This window comes from Molossus molossus, unplaced genomic scaffold (assembly GCF_014108415.1).
Source record: "Molossus molossus isolate mMolMol1 unplaced genomic scaffold, mMolMol1.p scaffold_m16_p_5, whole genome shotgun sequence".
Lineage (NCBI taxonomy): Eukaryota > Metazoa > Chordata > Mammalia > Chiroptera > Molossidae > Molossus > Molossus molossus.
Window position 1 is genome coordinate 48646630 of NW_023425388.1, and position 24446 is coordinate 48671075.

Consider the following 24446-nt stretch of genomic DNA (forward strand, 5'->3'; position numbering starts at 1 on the left):
TGCATTTATCTTCAGATAGAGCAGGAGGGAGAGAAGGGGGGAGATAGAGAGAGAGAAACATCAATGTGAGAGAGACACATCGACTGGCTGCCACCCAAACGACCCCAACTGGGACCAGGGACAAACTGCAACCAAAGCACGTGCCCTCAGTAGGAACCGAACCCGGGACTCTCTGGTCTGCAGGCTGACGCTCTAACTGCTGAGCCAAACCGGCCACGGCAGGGCCTATCTTTTAATATCTCTCTGAATCTTTACCAACATCATGGCTACTTCTCTTACTAACTCAGCTGGTGTTCAGCTGGTTTCTTCCATTCGGGTCACTCTTGTATTCTTTGCTTTCTTTTATCTCTGGTTTATGGGGTAGCTGTTGTTTTCTCTACTTTCCAGGGTACTCATACTCAGGGAATTTTTCTGTCTTGGGCTCTCCTGGTAACGTCTGGCTCTGTGCTTCAAAATTGAGGTCTGTTTTTAGACTCCTCCCAAGTTATGTTCTTGGACTCTGCCATTACTGAATTCATGTCCCTCCTTAGTTTTCCACAGGCACATCCCACTGAAAATTCCTTTCTCCCTGCAATCTTGGCATCCTCTCTCATGCTCCAAACCAGTGATTCATAATGAACATTTTCACTTTAAACCATTTTCTCTTTCCCCCACTAACTAAAGCCATATTATTTTTGAATACATGGAGGTCTCTCAATTAAATTTTAAAATTTTGTATTATGGAATATTCCAAACATGTACAGAAGCAGAATATTTTGAACCCTCATGTGCCCAACACCAATTGTTAATAGTTTGCTAGTCTTTTTTCCCCCATCAATTTTCTTTTTCTTTCCTTTACAAATTATGTTTTGACTGAAAATTCTTTAGTCCAGTTAGCATTCACACAACTTTTTCTCCATCCTCTTAAATCGTAGTTAGTATTTGGGAAAGATCATATTGTGAGCATATGGTCTTTTATGTTCTTTTAGCAGATGTATTTAGATAAATTGTCACTTTCAAATAGAGTATTTATAATTTGTTTTTGCCAGAGTGAGAAATAAATATGAGTGTCTGGGGTAAGGAACGTATACTTCATAGCCTATGTCTGTCATGTCTATCAAGTAGCAGTCAATGATTCTCACTCATATTGTGACATCCATCAATTCACTTTAGTTCTTTGTCTACGAAAATAATGACATTGGAGTATATGGTATAAGTGTCTTAGCTCTAAGTAACCAGTAATTGAACATTTAATATAGGTTTGAGTTAAATTTTTCCTTTTTTTTTTTTTTTAAATCCTCACCCAAGGACATTTTTTTTTTTTAAATATATTTTGTTCAGATAGAGTGGGAGGGAGGGAGGGAGAGAGAGAGAGAGAAACATCGATGTGAAAGGGACACATCGAGTAGTTGCCACCCGAACAACCCAACCAGGGCCGGGGACAAACTGCAACTGAGGTACGTGCCCTTAGCGGGAACTGAACCCGGTCTCTCGGGACCGCAGGCTGACACTCTAACCACTGAGCCAAACCAGCCAGGGCAAGTTAAATTTTCTTTAATTATTTAGCATTTTAGCATAATGCAGCATATTGATTTAGTTTCAAATGAGGAAATGTAAATGATTGTCAGAGGATGTGATTTTTTTTTTTTTTTTTTTAAGCCTTACCTGAGGATATTTTTTTTTATTGATTTTTAGGGAGAGTGGAAGGGAAGGGGGAGAAAGAGGAGAGAGAGAAATTTGGATATGAGAGAGAGACACATCAGTTGGTTGCATCCTGACCAGGTCCAGGTACACACCTTTGACTGGAAATCTAACCTACGACCCTTCGATCCAAAGGCTAATACTCCAACCACAGAGCCACGCCGGCCAGGGCAAGGATGTGAATTTTTTTATTGATTTTCGAGACAGAGTAAGGGCAAAGGAGAGAGAGATAGAACCATTGATGAGAGAGGACATCGATAGGCCGCCTCCTGTATGACCCTCATTGGGGATTGTGCCCACAACCTGGGCATGTGTCCCAGTGACCTCTTGGTGCATGGTTGACATTTAACCACTGAGCCACACCAGCCACGCAAGGATTTGAATTTTTAACTTACCCATTATGAGGAAACTTTTTCTCTAGAATGATTACACATGGATTAATGTGTTAAAATCTGCTTTTCCCTAGAGAGCCTCCTTTTCATCTGACCAGAAGAGGCTGGGGTGAGTTTCCTGTCAGAGTTCAAGTTCACTTTAAGGACAGCCAGAACAAGCGGATAGATATCATACATAACCTGAAGGTATTGTAACAAAACATTGCTTCCCAGAAATGAAGTATCTCTTTCACTTGGTACTGAAAATGGAAGGTTAGGTCTCCTGAGAGACGCGGCCTGTGGAAGCAGGATAAATCTTTTTGAATGTGTTATGCGTACTGCTCTAAAATGCCTTTGTCCTCTGAGAGTTGGGGCAGAGGCTGCTTTACAGTTGAATGTGTGTTCTTTAAAAAGATGAATTGGTCAGATCATCAGAACACTTGAATATTTTACCAGACTTCTCACTGTTATTGTGTTACCTGGGTTTTGTTTTTTTTTATAAATCTTATTTTTTTATAAAATAAGGCAAATACAGAAAGTCCTCAAGTAACATTTTGTTCAATGTCACTATAATGATGAAATGTCATAGGAACTCAACTCTTGTTTATATAATTTAACCTATAGTTGATTTGGTTTCATTAAACTTTTTTGCTTAAAATCACAGAATCTATCAATGACTTAAAGTGAGGAGTTTCTGTAATAAGCTTTGTCTGTTTATCTCATAAGGATAAAGAATATAGAATATCGCCCTGGCCAGTTTGGCTCAGTGGTTAGAGCGTTGGCCTGCGGTCCAGAGAGACCCGGGTTTGGTTCCCACTAAGGGCACGTACCTCGGTTGCAGTTTGTCCCCGGCCCTGGTTGGGTCATGTCGGTGGCAGCCAATTGATGTGTCCCTTTCACGTCAGTGTTTCTCTCTCTCTCTCTCTCTCTCTCTGTCTCTCTCTCTCTCTCCCCCACTCTATCTGAACAAAATATTGAAAAATGTCTCGGGTGAGGATAAAAAAAATAATAATAATAAAAAAATACAGAATATCTTTATTGCCCTGGCTTGTGTGGCTCAGTTGTTCAGGCAGTCCTGTGCACTGAGAGGTTGCTGGTTCGATTCCTGGTCAGATCACATACCCAGGTTGTGGGCTCAATCCCCTCGGTGTTAGGGGTGTAAGAGGCAACGAAATGATGTTTCACTCTCTCATCAGTGTTTATCTCTCCCTTTCACTTTCTCTCTCTCTAGAAATAAAAAAAAATAATTAAAAAATATTTTTTAGAAACGAAGTATCTGTTTCTCAAATGCTACTTAAGAAGAAAATAGAAAAGAATATATTTCTTAAGGGTAATGATTGAAATGAACATGTTTTAGAAAATGTTAAGTACTATAGAAGGTTGTATGTATATATGTATTTATTTATTTGTCCTCACCTGAGGATATGTTTCTATTGATTTTAGAGAGCAAGAAAGAAGGAGAAAGAAAGAGAGAGAAAAAAATTGACGTGAGAGAGAAATATTGATCGGTTGCCTCACATATGTGTCCCAGCGGGGGATCAAACCTTGTAACTTAGGTATGTGCCCTCACCCAAAATTAAACCCACAGTGGAGTACAGGATGATGCTCCAGCCAACTAAGCCACCTGGCCAGGATGAAGGTTGTGGTACTTTTTTTTTTTTAAATATGTTTTTATTGATTTTTTTTAGAGAGAGAGAGAAACAGCAATGTGAGAGAGAAACATCAATCGGCTGCCTCCTGCACACCCTTAGTAGGGATCAAGCCCACAACCTGGGCATGTGCCCTGACTGGGAATCAAACCGGGACCTCTTAGTTCATGGGACAACGCTCAGTCCATTGAGCCACACCAGCCAGGCAGTAGTAGTACTTTTGATTTGTATTATCAGAAATCCTTCTCTGATATATCCACAAGATTTGTAATATAACTATTATAAATAATATTTTACAAAGTGTTTTTATGCCTGGGGCAAAATTACCATTATGTAGTAAGCAAAAAGCACAGAGTATAAAACTATATGTATAAGAGGTCAACCATGATTTTAAATAACACAAAAGAAATATACCAAAATGTTGGCATATATAATTGAAGTAATAACATTGCAGGCTATCTACCCTGCCCTTTTTTTCTGTGTTTTGTTTTCCTTTTCCTTTTTTCAATTTTATATAATAAACATATGTATTATAGTTGGAAGACAGGCCATTTTTAAAAAATATATATTTATTGATTTTTAGAGAGAGAGGAAGGGAAAGGGAGAGATAGAAACTTTGATGTGAGAAAGAACCATCGATTCTCCTGCATCAATTCTTCTCCATCGAGGCCTCTTGCATGCCTCCAACTGGGAATCGAGCCTGAAACCTAGGCATGTGCCCTGCCCAGGCATTAAACCGCTGACCTCATGGTGCATGGCATAACACTCAACCACTGAGTCACACTGGCCGGGCCAGACCATTTTTAATACTCCTCTAGGCCCTTTCTGTAGTAGCCTTGCATACATTTCCTAATATTGAGCTTTTTCCAAAGCACTCTTACTTGTGGCTTACACCTTGTTCTTTTATTTATTTATTTTTTTAAATTTTTATTTATTTATTTTATCCTCAGCTGAGGACATTTTTGCATTTATCTTCAGAGCAGGAGGGAGAGAGGGAGGAAGAGAGAGAAACATAGATGTGAGAGACACATCAACTGGTTGCCACCCACACGACCCCCAATCAGGGCCAGGGATCAACTGCAACCTTGGTACGTGCCCTTAGCAGGAACCAAACCCAGAACTCTCAGGTCAGTGGGCCAACACTCTAACTGCTGAGCAAAACCAGCCAGGGCACCACCTTTTTCTTGTTAATGACTCTCGAAATGGAACTGAACGAATTTGAGTACATCTGCAGAATTCCTTTTGTGTTCCCTTTGTTCTGTAAATGCACCTTTTCAATCTTAAGGCATGCTGAAATTGGCCCTCCAGTACTTGTTATGCAGTCATTGTACAGCGGCACTGCTTCACTTCATGTACAGATTATTTTCTAGACTTTACTATGAGACTAGTTTGCTTTATGACCTCAGAGAACTAAAACCAAATAAACAATTTAACAGCTACTTTGTTCAGAAGGGCAAAATATGGTCCCACTTACTTAAGAAGAAGGTCTAAATTAGTTTTGCATTCTTTTTATCTTATTTTAAGCACCACACATACCATCTCATAGTGCACTGGGCCCAGCCCTTCTTCCTAAAATAAAGGAAGTTGTTTGCATAGTTTTCACACATCTTGTATTTTCCATATCACTTAGAATTCCTGGGGTAAGATTGAAACACAGTATTTTAAAATGACGTATTTAAAGCATTTCTTGTTAGGTTTTTTGAAAACTTAATTTTACTGTTTATTGTGTATCAATTAACCTTGAAACCTTAAACACCTGTATTATGACCATGTGATTTTTATTTGTATTGGAGTATCATTTTCCTTGTTATTTCTATGTCAACCCTCAGAGCCCATCTTTGATTTTTCCCTCTTTGTTCTAAATATTCATTCCGTTGCAAATCATTATTCTTCACAATCTTTTTTTAATTCTACACTTTTACTGTCTCCCCCAATTAGCTTCTTAGTTCTAATCTGTCTTCTTCCACCTCAGTTTATTCTGCACACCACCATCAGATTACTCTTCCTAAACTAGGAGAACTATTATGGTATTCCTCTCTGAGAAACCTTGGTTGAATTCGTGTCATTCAAGTTCAGACTCCCCTGCCTACTATTCAGGACCCTTCAAATTTTGACTCAACACACTTCCCCTAAATTATCTTATATTAATCCCCTGCATGAGCATCCTACTCCAGCCTGGTCAGTCTCCTCATGCCCTGGAAATGCCTTGGGCCTTCTCTTGTGATTTCTTTCATGCGCTTCCCCTCCTGCAATGCCTGTTTGAATTCTTTCATTTTCCAAGTTCCAATAACGTTTCTTGGCTAGTTAAGCTCATAGTGATTTGTCTGTATTCTGAATTCTCTTGTACATAACAATCTATATTTGATACTGTAATAATTACATTAAGCCCTGGCTGGTGTGGCTCAATTGGTTGGAGCAGCATCCTGTGCACTGAAAGGTTGCCAGTCCGATTGCCTGTCAGGGTGCATACCTAGATTGCTGGTCTGATCCCTGGTTGGGGGGAGGCCAACAATTGATGTTTCTCTCTCACATCAATGTTTCTCTCTTTCACTCCCTTCCCCTCTCTTAAAATCAATTAAAAAACACTTTTTTGTTATAAATCCTCACTTGAGAATATTTTTCCATTGATTTTTTTTTTTTAGATAAAGTGGAAGGGAAGGTGAGAGAGAAAGAGAAACATCGATATGAGAGAGACACATCAATTGGTTGCCTCCTCCATGTGCCCCAACCAGCGCTGGGGCTCAGACCTGCACCCCAGGTACATGCCTTTGACCAGGAATCGAACCCAAGACCCTTCGATCTATAGGCTGATGCTTTAACCACTGAACAAAACCAGCCTGGGTAATAAAATATATTTTCTCTAAAAAAAATAATTATAGTCCGCCCAGTGTGGCTCATGTACCAAGAGGTTACCGGTTTGATTCCCAGTCAGGACACATGCCCAACTTGTGGGCCTGATCCCCAGTGGGGGCATGTAGGAGGCAGCCAATCCATGTTCTCTCTCACTGATGTTTCTCTCTCTCCTTCTCACTTCCTTTCTCTCTAAAATCAATAAAGGAAAAAAAATAAATTAATTTAAAAATAAATAAATAAATACAACCCAGGCTGATTTGGCTCTGCAGTTAGAGTGTCGGTCCGTGGACCAAAGAGTTATGGGTTTGATTCCTGGTCAAGGGCACATACCTCAGTTGCAGGTTTGATCCCCAGCCCCAGTTGGGGTTGTGCAGGAGGCAGCCAATCCAAGTGTTTCTTTCACATTGGTGTTTCTCTCTCTCTCTCTCTCTCTCTCTCTCTTTCTCTCTTTCCCTTTCACTTTATCTAGAAAGCAATGAAAAAATATTCTCAGATGAGGGTTAAAAAATAAGTAGTTACATTAAATAAATAGTCTAAGTGTTTGAGTTATATAAAATTCCAAGTGCCCAGCCCTGACCAGTTTGGCTCAGCAGTTAAAGTGTTGGCCCACGGACCAAAGGATCACAGGTTTGATTCCTGGTCAAGGATATGTGTGTGGGTTGCAGGTTCGATCCCTGGCCCCAGTCGGGATCATGCGGGAGACAACCAATTGATAAGTCTCTTTCATATTGATGTTTCTGTCTCTCTCCCTCACTCCCTTCTTCCCTCTCTATCTAAAAATCAATGGAAAAATATTCCTGGGTGAGGATTAACAAAACAAAAATTTTTTTCTTTAAGTGTCCAGAATGTGTGAAATTTTCATATTCTGCATCCCTGATGGGCAGTCATTTAACCTCTTCTCAACCATCACCATAGAGCACAGTAATTCCCAAGACAACCCATTCATTCATTTAGTAAATACATGTTTGGAAGTCTCATTAATAAATATACCTAAAACTACCTTTTTTTTAAAACCTTGATCTCATTTGTCCTAGTTTGATTTCTGGAGTAGCACAGAACAGGACTTTGTTTTGTTTTATAAGAATTCTAAAAATGTGCCTGGTTGGGTGGCTCAGTTGGTTGGAGCATCATCCCAATGTGCCAGAGTTGTGGGTTCGACTTCTGGTCAAGGCACATGCAGGAATCAACCAGTGAATGCATAGATGAGTGGAAAACAGATTGATTACTCTCTCTCTCTCTCTCTTTTTCTGTCTTTTTCCCCCTTCCCCTCCCTTCCTCTCTCTCCAAAATAATTCAATAAATTTTTAAAAAAAGAAGCAGCAGCAGCTTAAAAAGTTTAATGAGCCCTGGCTGGCTTGGCTCAGCTCAGCGGTTAGAGCGTCGGCCTATGGTCCAGAGAGACCCCGGTTCGATTCCCGCTAAGGGCATGTGCCTCGGTTGCAGATTGTACCCGGCCCTGACCCAACCAGGGCTGTGCGGAAGGCAGTCACTTGATGTGTCCCTTTTACATCGATGTTTCTCTCTCTCTCTCTTTCTCTGAACAAAAAATGGAAAAATGTTCTCGGGTAAGGATTAAAAAAAAAAAAAGTTTAATGATAGCATTAATGACTCTCCTAAGTCATTTCTTCTCCAGGCAAAAATCCATTCTTGTAACATTTATTATATGTTATGCTTTCCAATTCCTCCAGCCATTAGGTAACAGTTCTGTTTTATCAATATCTCCCTTAAAATGTGGTCCCAAGAGTGAACCATAGGCCAGTGCAGGTTACAGAGAGACTGTTATTTCTGTTTACTGGAGAATATGAAAATGATGTAGCCTAAAATATTTTTACATTGTCTTTTTAAACATCTCTAAGTGGCTGCATAATATGTACTTCACAAATTGATAGTTCATGGTTTACTTCTTAAGTATTCCTTTATTGCTGGACATTAATATTGCTTTTATTTTTTGTGGTTATAGATAATGCTGCAGTAAACATCTTTTCGTGTAAAATTTTCTCCATTTTTAGATTGTCCTTAGGATGGGTTGTTAGAAGAGTATAGTTTATATTAAAAGTAAAATAACTATATATCTGAGGTTGTTTATATTAATTTTACTCAATTTTCCCCTAGAATATTAAGAGGGTTTTTACTGAAGTGATGAATTGATTGTTTATATCATGGAAAAGTAGATCCTGTGGTGTGAACACTTGTGAAAGAGGTTTTAGATAAGATTGTATTTTATAAGCAAGCACAGTGAAACTTAACTCTTCCTTTTGTTTTTAAATAGCTGGATAGAACTTATACTGGTTTGCAGACTCTTGGAGCAGAGACGGTAGGTTTTTTCCTTACAGTATTTGGGAACAAATAGTCTGAAAATTCATCTTTTAGTTAGAAAAAAGAATGAGTGCTAAATTTTAAAAATCATTTATATCCCCCTTATTTGTTTATTTTTTAGATGTGATAAAATACACATAAAACTTATTATTTTTAAGTACACGGTTAATCATTAAACATATTCACATTTTTGTGCTGTCATCCCCTGGTCCATTTTCCTCTGTCCCCAGCCCCTGGCAACCACCCTTCTTTCTGTCTCTCTGAATTTGACTACTCTGGATACAGTATAGTGGAATCATACAGTGTTTGTTTTTTTGTAACTGGCATATTTCACTTAGCATAATGTTTTCAAGGTTCATTCGTGTTGTAGCTCTGTCAGAAATTCCTCCCAAAAAAGGCTGAATAATGTTCCATTGTTATGTCTTTACTACATTTTGTTTATCCATTTATCTGTAGTGAGCACTTGAGTTGCTTACGTATTTTGGCTATTGTGAATAATGCTGTTAAGAATATGGGTCTGTTTGTTCACGTCCCTGCTTTTAATTCTTTTGGATAGATACCCAGAAGTGAGATTGCTGGATGATACCGTAATTCTGTTTTTAACTTTTTGAGGAACTGCCACACTGTTTTCCATAGCAGCAGTACCATTTTATATTCCCACCAACAGTGTGTAAGGGTTCTAATTCTCTAGCACTTGTTGTTTTCTGTCTTTTTTTATAGTAACCATCCCAATAGGTATTTGATTTTAGGTTTGGTTTGCATTTCCCTAATGATAATTAATGTTGAGCATCTTTTCATGTGTTTATTGGCCATTTGTATATCTTCTTTGGAGAAATGTCTTCAAATCCTTTACCCATTTTTTAATCAAGTTTGTTTTTTTGTTGTTGAGTTTTAGGAGTTCTCTCTATATTCTTGATATTAGTCTCTTACCAGATAAATGATTTACAAACATTTTCCCCATTATGTGGGTTACCTTTTCACTCTGTTGATTGTATCCTCTGATGCACAAAAATTTTAGTTTTGACATAGTTCAATTTATGTTTTTTCTTTTGTTGCATGTTTTTTGTGTCATATCTAAGAAATCATTGCCAAATCCAATGTCATGAAGCTTTGCCCCTATATTTTCTTCTAAGAGTTTTATTGTTTTAGGTTTCTTGTTTAGGTCTTTGATCCATTTTGAATTAATTTTTATATATGGTGTAGAGTGAAGATCTACCTTCATTCTAATGCATGTGGATATCCAACTCTCTCAGCACCATTTTGTTGAAAGACTGTCTTTTTCACATTGAATGATCTTGGCATATGTCGAAAATAATTTGACTATATATGTAAGGGTGTATTCTGTTCCAGTGGTTATATATCTTTATGCCAGTACCAGACTGTTTTAATTACAATAGTTTTGTCATTATAAATTTTGAAATCTGGAAGTATGAGGCTTCCAACTTTGTTTTTTCTCTTTTTACCACCCCCTCCTCCTTTTTTGAAATCCATTATATATCAGCAGTAGCCATTATAATTAGCTAGTTATACTTTACTCTGTGTTATATCAGAAGATATTTATTGAGCACATAGTACATGCTAGGCACTGGTACAGGTAATGAGGATGCAGATTTCTGTATAAGATAGCTACTACTCTCAAGTATTCTTGGTTGTATTGAGAACGGGCAGATAGTATACAGTATGCATAAAAGCAAATAAGATTTCCTTTACAAATAAGTGCTATGAAGAAGAGAGTAGCTAGGGACAGGAGAGTTGCTTTAGCTAGGTTGGTTATGGAAGGCCTGAGAAGATGACATTTGATCGAGACTTAATGGTGATTAAGAGGCAGATATGCAAAGATTGTGGGGAAGAATGTTCTAAGGCCTTGAAACAACAAATGGAAAGACCTCAGTTTTATGATTGGTTTTACTGATTACCTAGTAAACCAGAAAAGATTATATTCTGGGATAATCCTTCAGTTCTTGAGATTGAAATTACCTTTGAAGTATAATTAGAAATCACTTGTTACATTTTTTAGAGTACATTTTCTTAGAAGGGTTGGGACTTTCTGGAATACTGATGATGAATTCATGAGTCCAATTATTGCCCGATTTTGTAGGTAGTGGATGTTGAGCTCCACCGGCATTCTCTTGGAGAAGATGCCATTTACCCTCAGTCCTCCGAGTCAGACATCTCTGATGCCCCACCGTCTTTGCCTTTGACCATTCCAGCCCCAGTGAAAGCTTCCTCACCAATAAAGCAGTCACATGAGCCAGTTCCTGATACCTCTGTGGAGAAAGGTAGTATGTTTTTCCTTGTATGGAGGTGTCATTCTGGGGCTTTCCTTCCTCTCATTTGTGTAATACGATATTGAACTGCTACCTTCAGAGACTTAGAGTATATGGAAATTTTCTATAAGTAAGCATGCTGCCTCTACTACACAGCCCTATTATGAAAATACCCAAATGTTTACTTTTCTCAGAAAGTATTTTTCATTAAGTTCTACTAACATTTTGTAGAACACAGAACTCACTGGAAAGCATATTTTTTTTAATAGAGAATATCTTTTTTTTTTTTTTTTTTTTATGGCTATATTGTCTTTTTTTTTTGTAATCTTCACCTGAGGATCTTTTTCCATTGATTTTTAGAGAGAAGAGAGAGAGAGAGAGAGAGAGAGAGAGAGCAAGAGAGAAACTTCCATGTGAGGGAGACACATTGACTGGTTGCCTCCCCACAGCCTCGGCCGGGGTCAGGGATCAAACCTGCAACCCAGGTACATACCCTTGACCAGAATCAAACCTGAGACCTTTTGGGCTACAGGCCAACACTCTTAATTGCTGAGCCAAACCAGCCAGGGCTATATTACTGTTTTTGTAGATTCAACAAAAAGCTATCCTCCTCCTCTCTAGGACATACTTAAATAAATCAGTGTTGCAAACTGCACCATGCCACAAATCTTATTTAAGTGTGACAAATCATTTATTAAGAAATAGGTAGTTTTCTTCCCACAGGATAAAATAGAGCAAAACATCAAATTCATGGTAGCGAATTGGAAAAATCAGTGAACAAACCTATATGTGCATTAAGGAAGGAGACTTAAACATAAGTCTCAATTATAGCTGAGCAGGGAGAAACACAGTCTCTTCCACTATGAAATACACTAATGATAACTAAAGTCACCCTACCTCCTTCTTCTCACCAAAGTAAATGAACCCAACCCATTAACATTTCCTGTAACTGAATGATCTTCTAACAAAAAACGTTAGTTCTGACTTTGTGGTATTAATGTTGGATTATACAGCACAAATTTCGTAAATCCATTTTCTCTTAAATGCTTTTGTCTTTTGAGACTCCTTTTTACAACAGCTAACTCAGAGAAAAGGCTTATCAAAGTCCATGAGGTTGGGAAATATAACACTGAATTTTAACAACCATATTAGAGAGAAGATAGGCATTAAAAGTATGACAGAGATTGGCCTGTGGTCCCGAAAGACCCGGGTTCGGATCCCGCTAAGGGCATGTACCTTGGTTGCATTTTGTCCCTGGCCCTGGTTGATCGTGCAGGTGGCAGCCAATCGATGTGTCCCTTTCACGTTGATGTTTCTCTCTCTCTCCCTCTCTCCCTCCCACACTATCTGAACAAAAATGGAAAAGTGTCCTCAGGAGAGGATAAAAAAAAAAAAAGTATGACAGAGAGGGTCATTGGGGGAAGAAAGGGGACACATCTGTAATACTTTCAATAATAAAGACACATTTTTTTAAAAGTGTGAAAAAATAAGGGAAAGGACCTGTTTTTACCTTAATAAAGGCTTTTCAATCCAATTTAGATAAATACCATTGCATTTTCTTTTCTTTTTTTTTTAATCCTCACCCGAGGACGTTTTTACATTTATCTTCAGATAGAGCAGGAGGGAGAGAGAGAGAAACACCGACATGAAAGAGACACATCAAGTGGCTGCCACCCCAACTGGGGCCAGGGACAAACTACAACCGAGGTACCTTAGCGGGAATCGAACCCAGGACTCTTGTTCGTGGGTCGGCGCTCTAACCGCTGAGCCAAACCAGCCAGTCCAATACAGTTGCATTTTTAAATTGCATCAGTATTTTTCACTAATGGAGAAACTACTTTTCATCGGTCTCAGAATGAGGAAACTGTAAATAACCATCCGAGAACAGCCCTATGATGTGATTGTGTCTGTCATCATCACTGTCTTGGAGCATAGATCTTAATGTCTCTTTCCAACCTATCGTTGCACTCATACCCTTTTATTAAATATAGTGAATTGCACCTAATTCATTGACTTACGTTTCTTTTATGTAGTAGATACTAATTAAAGATACTATGTATTTTAAGCCATTTTATGATTATATATAGTAAATACAGAAAATATATTGAATTTTGCCAGGTTTTCGGGTGGAAGAAAATCATGTTTTTTTTCTGGAGTTAAAAAACATTAAATTTTCATTCCATGATTTATAGTCATTTCTTCTAATTCTGGTCCAGTTCCCAGTTTGTGTGAACAAGAAATTTAAATATTAAATATCCAAGCTTATTTAAAATATAAGATTCATCCTCAACAAATGTTTAAGTATTTAAGTGTTCACTTATATAACTTACATCCAAGAAATAAAATTCTAAATGACATTAGTTTACTCTTTTAGCCTACATTTTTATGTGCTGTTAACATTTTAGTTCTTTTATAAAATCTCTACTTTCTTCTTTAAATTTCAGTGACATCTTCTTTATGGGCATTTAATAATACAGGACATCATTAAGTGAATGCTTTCTTTTGAGTTTTTTCTTTCTATACAGTTTTTGATTCATATATAAAAAACAGGAGAATAGCCCTGGCCGGTTTGACTCAGTGATTAGAGTATCAGCCCATGGACCAATGACTCACAAGTTTGATTCCGGTCAAGGGCACATACCTCGGTTTTGGTTTGTCCCTGGCCCTAGTTGGGGTTGTGCGGGAGGCAACCAATCAATGTGTCCCTCTCATGTCGATGTTTCTCTCTCTCTCCCTCTCTCTCACTCTTCCACTCTATCTGAAGATAAATAGAAAAATATCCTTGGGTGAGGATTAAAAAAAAAAAGGAGAACATAATGAACTTGTGTACTTTTTAATGTTATGTATAGTTTATAGTTAATATGTTTTCTAATTTTTTAAAGAAACATTTTAACAAAATATGATTCTAGACATATTTATTTTTGTTAAAACAAACAAACAAAAACAAGACAAACAGGTCCCAAATGGGGTCACTTATGCCATGCCTCACATCACCAAACTGAAATTTAAAATTATAGCCTTTCCCAAAAATGGAATCTTAAACCAGTTAATCAGGAATCCCCTAATCAGCACTAGATAAGTAATCTGTCTGATAGACCCCTGCCATTCCCTAAAGGAAAGTGACCTTACCACAACTAATCCATTTTTGTTCATATAGCTTTCTTGTACCTGCTCCCTTCTGCCTCTAAAAGTCCTTCTGGCAGCACCTGGGAGCTCCTTTCTGTCTGCTAGATCAGATGCTGCTTGATTCATGAATCACTGAATAAAGCCAATAAAATCTTTAAAATTTGCTCAGTTGAAATTTGTTTTTTAGCACACTTCACCCAAAAATGTATAAAGGGATAATAAAGACTATGGATTGTATTTATTTTAGTACTACTAGATGACCTAAATAGTTCTTGAAATGATAAGGATTTTTATTGTTTCGTTCTTTTCCCACAATGGTAAGATTTTATCATTTCAAAGGATTTAATGACTTATCATCTGCCTGTTTCATTTCAAGCAGGATTCCCTGCCAATACTGAAACTGAGAGGCACACTGCGTTTTATTCTTTGCCATCTTCATTGGAACGAACACCCACCAAAATGACAACATCCCAGAAAGTTATGTTTTGTTCTCATGGCAATTCAGCATTTCAGCCAATAGCATCAAGCTGCAAAATTGTGCCACAGAGTCAGGTTCCTAACCCCGAGTCACCTGGGAAATCCTTCCAGCCTATCACCATGAGCTGCAAGATTGTTTCAGGTATACAGATGATGTGTGTGAAATTGATATATGTCAAAATTATTAGTGAGAAAACAAAATACTGTGGCCTAAAATTTTTTTTTAGTTCTTCTAAGCAGGGTTTTTATTTAACAAGTGAGCTAATCACTTTTATTAGCAAAGCATAGGTGTCACCAAGCAAAAACAAAAGTCATCTATACGGAAACAATTTTTGAATGAGGCAAAAAATGAAATTCAAAGAGGTCAAATTTTTATCTCTTAGAAGCAGCACAGGTAAAATGTTTGCTAGGATTATGGCTGAATTTAAAGTAGGAACTATGTTTTGTGATTATATATGGAAACCAGAGAAACTAGTAATAGAAAAAATGTAGAGGCTTTGGTTTGGAGTTGAAATATCTTTTATACTCTCCAACCACATGAGAAAAATTATTCTTTTTTATTTTATCAGTAAGGTTAAATTGTCCATTGCCTCACGACAATTTCACATTTATGTTAGGTAAACTTTAGTAGGGGAATATACTTTATGGTTTTGGCCATACCACTTCAGAAAAGACTGAAAGAGAATCAATAAAAATATTTAGGCACTGGGAGGCTTCTGTATAATACTTAAATGAAGGGGGAAAAAAGGGAGTCTGGTGTTAAAAATAGAAAACTAAGCAGAAATAAGATCCAAGTCTTTGAAGTGATGAGAAGTAAAGAATGTATAATTTTACCTACCAGTTAGAAGCACTTTGGAACTTGCTGCTTCAGAGGTAGAAGAGGCTGAATGTATATATTGGTTTGAAGTTTAGAGAAACTCATGGATGACAAATTTGATCAATAGAAGACAGTAGAGGATGGGTAATGGTACGTTGGTAACCTTTGAGCATATTCTGTGGGAACATGAATCTCTCTGGATTATGGCTGTGACATAGTATTGACAGAGACTTGTTTTGGGTGGGTGAATTTCATATTTTCCTATTGGAAATTAATTGCAACTCAAGACTCCTGGTTCCTAAATTCAACTGTTCACTTACTAATTTCCTCCCTAATTTTAGTGTCTTTGCACATAACCAGTACTATAACAACCTGCCTAAGTTGTTACGAGATTTTATTATGTAGGGATTCTGTAGTTTCACACTTATGTAAAGCACTGCTTTTTTAACTTTAATGTGCCTGCAGGGGAACTTGTTCAGATACAGATTTATATTTGGTAAGTCTGGGGTAGGACCGCAGAATTCATTCTGACAAGCTTCCCGATGATGCTGCTAGTCTGAGATAAGGCTTTAGAGCTACACTGCTGCTGCTCAGTACCTGAAACACACAGTCTCATCGCTTTTCCCAGTTTGTCACCTTTGTCCTGGCAGCCCTGCCCTTCTTTCAGTATCTTCCAGCATCTTCTTAGATGGGTTGAATATATCTATTTTTGTTTAGTTTATTTTTCTCTCTTTTTAATTAATAAAGGTTCCCCCATATCAACGCCAAGTCCATCACCATTGCCTCGAACCCCAACTTCCACTCCAGTCCATGTGAAGCAAGGCACTGCCAGCTCTGTTATTAGTAACCCTTATGTTATCATGGACAAGCCAGGGCAGGTTATTGGAGCCACCACTCCCACCACAGGTGTGTGTTTGATCAATATTTATGCGATCCAAAAGATGTGATCTTTTTTAAAGATGAAATCCTAGCATGACTAGTAGCCATACAATGAGAGAATGAAATCTCCATCCATAAACAAGAGGAGGGGATATATGAGTAACACTAGTGCTATTTTTCTGAGGGAATGTTTACTCCTTGTAAAAGTTATATTTTTAGGAATTACTTAAGTTTTTCCTTTTAGTTTCTAAAGATTAAAAGTGAGCATAATTAATTTTCAAAAAGAGAGAGAGAATTGATTTTATTGCATTTGGAAGACATTCTTTTTGAGCCTGCAAGCAATGTGGTAATTAACTTTTCCAAATTAAGCTTTAGTACAGGAATAGCTTTGTAAGCCATATATATTTTTTGCCAGGCAAACAAAAAAGTCATTTTTACTTTCTATGACTAAGATAAATTTTATGTGTGGGAGGGAAGTTATACCCTACCATTTTTAAAAGAAAATGCTAATGGGAAAAATAAAAAGGCTTTGGATTCACCATGTTTGTCATCATATTTTCCTGTAACTACAGACTGCTTTTCAGGTTTTTTTGAAGTACTTTCATTAACATGATTTTATTTATTCCCTTCAATTAAACTATTTAACCACATGTTCCTAAGTGTAAACTTTCCTATAGTTTTCACTTCTAATTAAGAGAAACAGTAAAAAGAAATAAGACAGATGACTATAAGGTAATGAAACCTTTTTATTTTTTCAAATATTTGATTTTAACACATGTGAATGTGTGTTGGGCTGTTCCAATTATGTTTTTGGAAAATTTGGTTTCTTTAACAGTGATTGTAATTGTGGAACTCCTATTTTAAAAAGGCTGCTTTTAGAAATTACCTAAGAGCCTTTTGAATATATTTAGGGATGCCAAATAGGTGTGCTTTGAGGATACTTAGTTTTAGCAATCAGCCAAACATCTTAGCAGACAAATTTGGTAAAAGAGTAGGTAACCAGATATCATTTTTGGTCCTGACTTATTTTTGAGTGTAGATAATGTGACTTATTCTTATCAGACCTCAAAGGAGATTTTACAGATGGAGTATAAAATGTTTAATGTTGTCAGCATTCTCAAATAAATATAACCTTCTAGTAAAACTACTTTGAAGGAGCTAGCATTTACTTGAATGTATACATTTTGGCATATTGTTAAATAACCAATTTCATTATGTTATAGTATCTTTTTATATAACTTCTTGTCCCTTTCCAGGTTAGTGAAGTGGTCACCTTTGTAGGATGAATCCTTAAGTGCTTCTTCTGTAACAAGTTCAGGGTTATACGTTTTCAACCCTTAAAAATGAAAAATAAATAGTGGGGAAAAGGGGAGGGTAGTGGAAAAGGCTTTAAAATTCAATTTTGCAAATTTTATTTTGTTTATACTTTACTTTTAAATCTGCCTTGTCTACAGGAAGTCCTACAAACAAGCTCTCTACTGCCTCTCAGGCCTCCCAAGGAGCAGGTTCCCCTATTCCTAAAATTCATGGAAGTAGTTTTGTAACATCTACTGTCAAGGTAACAACACTCCATTGCATTTTACTAGTTTTATATTGCACTTTGCTAGTTTTAACGACAGTGTGTTTGAGTTCAACAGTAATTTGTTAGTTGGTGTTGCAAATTTCATAAAGTAGAACCGTCAGGTTAATAAATATCTTTTTTTTTTTTAAATTTTTTTCTCTTTATTAATTTTTTAGAGAGAGAAGGGAGAGGGAAAGAGAGATAGAAACATCGATGAGAGAGAACATCGACTGGCTGCCTCCTGCATGACCCCCACTAGGGATCGGGCCCACAACCTAAGCATGTACTCTGACTGGGAATCAAACCGGCGACCTCATGGTGCATGGATCAATGCTCAACCAGTGAACCACTCTGGCTGGGCATAATAAATATCTTGAAGATCGTCTTACTCCAGACTTCTTTACCTTCTTCTTCCCTTGATCTTTTCCTAGTGTAGAAAAGTATTTCTCAGCACTCTGTCAATTGGTTACCCAGTATCTATTTGAAAACTTACTACTATGAGGCAGCCTATTTTTTGGGTGGATGGGGGGGTAGCTTTGTTATAAATTATTCATTATAAAAATATTCATCAGACAAATCATTCCTTCTTATATTTTCACCAATAAGGAGTAAATATATTTCCTTTTCCACACTTCAGCCATTTGGTTACTTGAAAATAATTCCTTTTTCCACAAGTTTTTTTAATTTTTATTTTTCAGGGAATAAGTCCTTTGAAATTTGGAATTCCAAATATTATCTGACTTGTTTAGATCAAAGTGCCAGCTATCTGCTCACTGTTTAGCAAAGACAATCCCTGCTGTTTGGTTAGTTATTCAACTTATTTGTCATTATAATGGCTGCCTTAAGGCTAGAGCTTTGGAGGTATAAACTCTTGTGTAAGAATTCCCATGAATTAAAAGATCATCTCTTACATGACTAGTACTAACATAGCATTTCTTATTCTTAGGCACTTAGTGGTGATAATATTGAATGGTTTCCTGGTCCAAGGCGAGGTTTTTCTGTAAATTCAGTGTAATCTGTGGGCACTGTGTTATACAAATGCCTGAACTGTGGTAATTCCCTTTAAGGCATTCTTCTTTGCTGGTCTGTTTTAAAATATTTGTTGATGATCTTGTCATTACACAGTTAGGTAGTGTCCTTAACTTTGTTTCTTTTTTTTTTTTTTATCCTCACCCGAGGACATTTTTCCTTTTTTTTTTTGTTCAGATAGAGCGGGAGGGAGAGAGAGAAACATCGATGTGAAAGGGACACATCGAGTGGCTGCCACCCGCACGACCAACCAGGGCCGGGGACAAACTGCAACCGAGGTACATGCCCTTAGCGGGAACCGAACCCGGGTCTCTCTGGACCGCAGGCCGACGCTCCAACTGCTGAGCCAAACCGGCCAGGGCCTTAACTTTGTTTCTTGCCCCCAACATTTATTTATGACAAATTGCCTCTGAAATTTGCATTTTGTGTTTGATAATTGGAGTATTTTGAATGTTGACTTTTGCTGTCCTTGCTATTTGTTCAAGTTCTTCTTGTTGTTTTGCTTTTTAAATACTTATTGAAAAATGTGTCCCCATGTCCTGAGTGTTTATTCTGAATACAGATAACAAATCAGGTTGTGTTATTAGAAGAGTGTATATGCTGAAACACTGTAACTGCCTGTTTTATTCATTTATTTATTTAGTGCCTAGGCTCTAAAGATAGAAAAGAAGTAAAACATTGTGCCTGTCCTTTAGTAGTTTGCCATTTGGCAGGATACTAGACATGGAAACCAGTGAGTCAACCAGTATTAGGTGGTATGATAGGTGTCCTCCAGCATACGAAGAGCATAGGTGAGTAGGTTCCTGCCACGTTAATAGCCTTTCTTTGCATTTGGTTTCCAAAGTATTAAAATGCAGGTGTGGAGGCTTGGAAGACCCCAAAGAGTTTTGGGCTTTCTGTTTTGGTTGCTTATGGTGCTAGAGAATATCACAGATTTGTATTAAATATAAGTGACTATAGAGTATCTCAAATCATGCATTTTATCCTAATTATATAATATGTATTTTTACATTCACAGCAGGAAGATTCTTTATTTGCATCTATGCCACCTCTTTGCCCAATTGGGAGTCATCCTAAGGTTCAAAGCCCCAAACCTATTACTGGAGGACTTGGAGCTTTCACAAAAGTGAGTATTTTTTAGGGCATTATCCTGCAAGTTGATATGGTCTTGATACATAGTCTTTTTTGTGGCATGTTGGAGTTGAATGACACTACCCCATAACATGTAACTTTTTAGTCGAGCTCAATTCTAAGACCAGATCCTACTTCGGAAACATGCTTCTGTTTATTCAGTGGTGTCCACAGGGCAGCCCTGGAGCCCAGTGAGATGGGAACTTCAGAGAGTACAGTGTGTTTTTCTCTGCTGCCAGTTTGCCAGTCTCTAAAACAAACAATGAGATTGAGTTTGCACATACACAGGATCAAATCCAGATCCTACTTTTGGTCCCTGAGATAGCTATTATAGCCTACCTTTAAGCAGTGTTTTTATCCTTCTGGTGGAGTCTTTTTTTTTTTTTTTTGCAGACCAAGCTTCATTAACTTATTAATTCCTACGAACAGAATAGATTCAGATGTTAGTAGCTTTTTTTTCTTGGGATGTTTATTCAGTATCATTATCATGTTTGTTGCAAGGTAATCATCAAACAGGAACCTGGTGAAGCCTCTCACGTGCCCACAACAGGAGCTGCCAGCCAGTCACCACTCCCTCAGTATGTAACTGTGAAAGGGGGTCACATGATAGCCGTGTCCCCTCAAAAACAGGTCATAACTGCTGGAGAAGGGACTGCCCAGTCACCAAAGATTCAGCCCTCCAAGGTTTGTGTTGGGTAGGGATGGGGAGGTCAACAAATAAGTGACCATTATTTACCTAAATAATTGATAAGTGCTGAAAAGATACAGGATGGCAGGGTTGTGATCCCAGAAAAACCTGTAGATGAAAGTCCCATTGGAAAAGCAAGTCAGTCGATTTTAAATCCATCTGCTCTTACAGTAACCATTGACAAGAGCAGGGGCATGTATTATAGAGGGTTCTGGAACAGTCAGAGAGGCAAAGGGACAGTGTTACTTCTGGCAGTGAAGGTGATTGACTTTGTGGACACAACATTCCACCTAATTCAGTCAAAAATGGGTAACTAACAAACCAAGGTCTGCAGTTTTATTTGTTTATTTCTGATAGGAGAGTGCTATAGTTTATACCTCTGGTGTTCAGACTGTGTGATCTGTTTAATGATTCTTGGTCTATGGAGAGTTTCTTTTCTTTATCATTTGGAGGTGTAGGGAATTAATGTGTTGGGAAAACTGTAAAATTGCACATAGATCCATGTTTTCCTAAAGCTAATAAGTGATAGGATTTGAACCCAGTTCTGATGACTCCAAGATTCCTCATTCTAGAGCTATTACATTGTCCGTAACCTAAGCATGCTTTTAGAACATCCAGAAATAAATTATCTCATTTTTTTTGGCAGATATATTGTAGGGCTATTAAGAACATTATGTGAAGTGTTTGCTTTTCAACTTTAAAGCCAGCCTATCTAAGGCGAGTGAATTGTTTTGAGAGGAATACTTCAAAATGGAAAAAGGTTTTAGATATTTTGGTTAGTCTAGATAGCTACAGGATGGATTGAGATAAAAATTTATAGTGTTATATATGTGGTTCTAAAATCTGTAAGAGTCCATTAACTGCTTTCCAAACTTACCTGGTCATAGAAATCATCCCATTATTAAAAAAACATAGAACCTTGGCCGGTTTGGGTCAGCGGTTAGAGTATCGACCTGCAGTCCAGAGAGACCCGGGTTCGGTACCCACTAAGGGCACGTACCTTGGTTGCAGTTTGTCCCCGGCCCTGGTTGGGTTGTGTGGGTGGCAGCCACTCGATGTGTCCCTTTCACGTCAATGTTTCTCTCTCTCTCTCTCTTCCTCTCTCTCCCTCCTAGTCTATCTGAACAAAACAAACAAACAAAAAAAAAAAAATGGAAAAATGTCCTCGGGTGAGGATAAAGAAATAAAAAAACATAGAGCCCTGGCCAGTTTGGCTCTGTGGTTAGAGCATAGGCCTACAGACCAAAGAGTCTTGGTACAGTTCCAGTTAAAGGCATGTGCCTTGGTTGTGGTTCGATCCTTGGCCCTGGGTCGTGCAGGAGGCAAACAATTGATGTATCTCTCTCACATCAATGTTTCTTTCTCTCTCTCTCCTCACCCCCCACCCCCATCTGAAAATCAGTGGAAAAATATCCTCGGGTGTGGATTAAAAAACAAACATATAGATACCTAGGCCCCTATCTCATATTTATTGAGTCAGAATCTTCTTGGGGGACCTGGGAATCTGGATTTTTAAAAAGCTCCCCTACTGACTCATGATTAGGCAAATTTAAGAACCACTGAGCCTACAGCATCAAATGTGACTTTGTGGCTTGCATAGCCAGAATCACTGAAACACATGCTACAACTGTCTCCCTCTGTTGTTTTGGTCAAAGGCAAGCATTTTGTCAATGTTCTTTTTTTTTTTTTTATCCTCACCTGAGAACATTTTTACATTTATCTTCAGATAGAGCATGAGGGAGAGAGGGAGGAAGAGAGAGAGAAGCATTGATGTGAGAGAGACACATCAACTGGTTGCCACCCACACAAGCCCAACAGGGACCGGGGACAAACTGCAACCGAGGTACGTGCTCTTAGCGGGAACTGAACCCGGGACTCTCTGGTCCCACAGGCTGACGCTCTAACTGCTGAGCCAAACCAGCCAGGGCATTTTGTCAGTGTACTTTAGTGAACAAATTACTGTCATGTGGGTTTCTTATTCAGACACTTTCTATATATTCTTCAAAATCTGTTTTACTTCACCTGGAGATATATGGTATTATTGATTGAGGCTTTTGAATTAATATAGCACTGCTGTGTATACTCAGAAGCTCAGGATAATTTAGTTCCACTTTGTGCCACTTTGCATTTTGCAAATCCATTTTTTTTAATGTTTTTATTGATTTTTTTAGAGAGATAAGAAGGGAGAAAGAGATAGGAACATCAACTGGCTGCCTCCTTCACGTCTTTCTACTGGGGATCGAGCCTGTAACCCAGGCATTTGCCCTAACCGGAAATCAAACCCAGGACCTTCTAGTCCATCGGTCTACGCTCACTCCACTGAGCCACACCGGTAGGGCTGCAAATCCATTTTGAAAGCCAAACAACTGTAGCCCTGGCCGATTTGGCTCAGCGGTTAGAGCGTCGGCCTGCAGTCCAGAGAGACCCGGGTTTGGTTCCTGCTAAGGGCGCATACCTTGGTTGCGGTTTGTCCCTGGCCCCGGTTGGGTCTTGCGGGTGGCAGCAACTCGATGTGTCCCTTTTATGTCGATGTTTCTCTCTCTCTCTTCCCCTCCCACTCTATCTGAACAAAATATCAAAAAATGTCCTCAGGTGAGGATAAAAAAAAAAAAAGAAAGCCAAACAATTGTATTGACTTTCTTGTCACATTGCCACCTACCTAATGGCAATGAAGACTAAGAAGAGGTGGAGGAGTTTGTGCTAGAATGCCCTGAATAAAGTTTAAGGGCACTTAAAAAGAAAAGCCACAGAAGAATGTGAAAGAACTGCAAAGAAGCAGTAGAACATGAGAAAGGGCATCACTGTTTATCCAGGAAATTGAGTGCATGCTTTGGACCCGATAAGGAGGTATCTTCAAGTACAGACAGTCCCTGGTTATTGCTGAAGTGCATTCCTAGAAACTGCTAGAAAACAAAAGGGTGAACAAAATGATACTGTTTTACCTTCATACAACTTTGGCACAATGGAAACACAGCTTATCTTTTTCATGAAAGTAGAGAGAGGTACTGCTTTTGACATGAAAAGGGACAGGAATTAGTGGGTTCATGTGGGAAGCAAGCAGTGTGTATAGTAAAAAGAGCATGAACTTCAGACTAGAGCTTGTTACAAATCTCACACCTCAGCAAGGATTACTGGTGTGTCCTCGGAAGGTTTATCTCTGGAAAAATATCCTCTGTTTTTCAGAGTAGGAGAATTAAAGATCATTGTATATGAAGGATCTAGCACAGAGCAGGTGCTCAATAAATGATAGTAGGTGACTGGGAACGAGCCTTCTGTATACATGCATGAGTGAGTACCATGGTAATAATAATCTTATCAGTGACTACTAAATTAATTGGCTGTATTTTTCAGTGTCTGGACGGAAAATCACATGTACAGAATCTTGCTGGCTTGCAAAGGTCTGTAAAGAGCACAGGAAAGGCAGAAATAGAAACATTGAATCAAAGTAGTATATTTCTAACAATACTGAACAAAGGGTGTCTGCTTTGTAAAACTAGGAGGAAATTAGGAATATAGAGAAGGTTCTAGGCCTAAATACTGTATTGTTAAAAAGAAAACTAATTTGGGATTATAGTACTTAAGAGCTTTCCTGGTGCTATCCG

At 38.1% G+C, this 24446-nt stretch overlaps 1 protein-coding gene across 6 annotated transcripts in view; it reads left to right on the top strand.

Moving 5' to 3' along the window:
- The window catches only part of YEATS2 (YEATS domain containing 2), a 99041-nt gene that overhangs the window by 46169 nt on the left and 28426 nt on the right, over window positions 1-24446 (top strand). For 4 of the 6 annotated variants that reach the window (XM_036242814.1, XM_036242811.1, XM_036242812.1 and 1 more), the window contains 8 exons: window positions 2147-2258; window positions 8823-8867; window positions 10968-11148; window positions 14642-14881; window positions 16304-16462; window positions 17890-17993; window positions 20044-20151; window positions 20658-20840. In XM_036242814.1, the coding sequence (XP_036098707.1) occupies window positions 2147-2258; window positions 8823-8867; window positions 10968-11148; window positions 14642-14881; window positions 16304-16462; window positions 17890-17993; window positions 20044-20151; window positions 20658-20840 (1132 nt within the window). The remainder of the gene's footprint in view (window positions 1-2146; window positions 2259-8822; window positions 8868-10967; window positions 11149-14641; window positions 14882-16303; window positions 16463-17889; window positions 17994-20043; window positions 20152-20657; window positions 20841-24446) is intronic. The other 2 variants (XM_036242815.1, XM_036242816.1) reach the window with 2 other exon arrangements.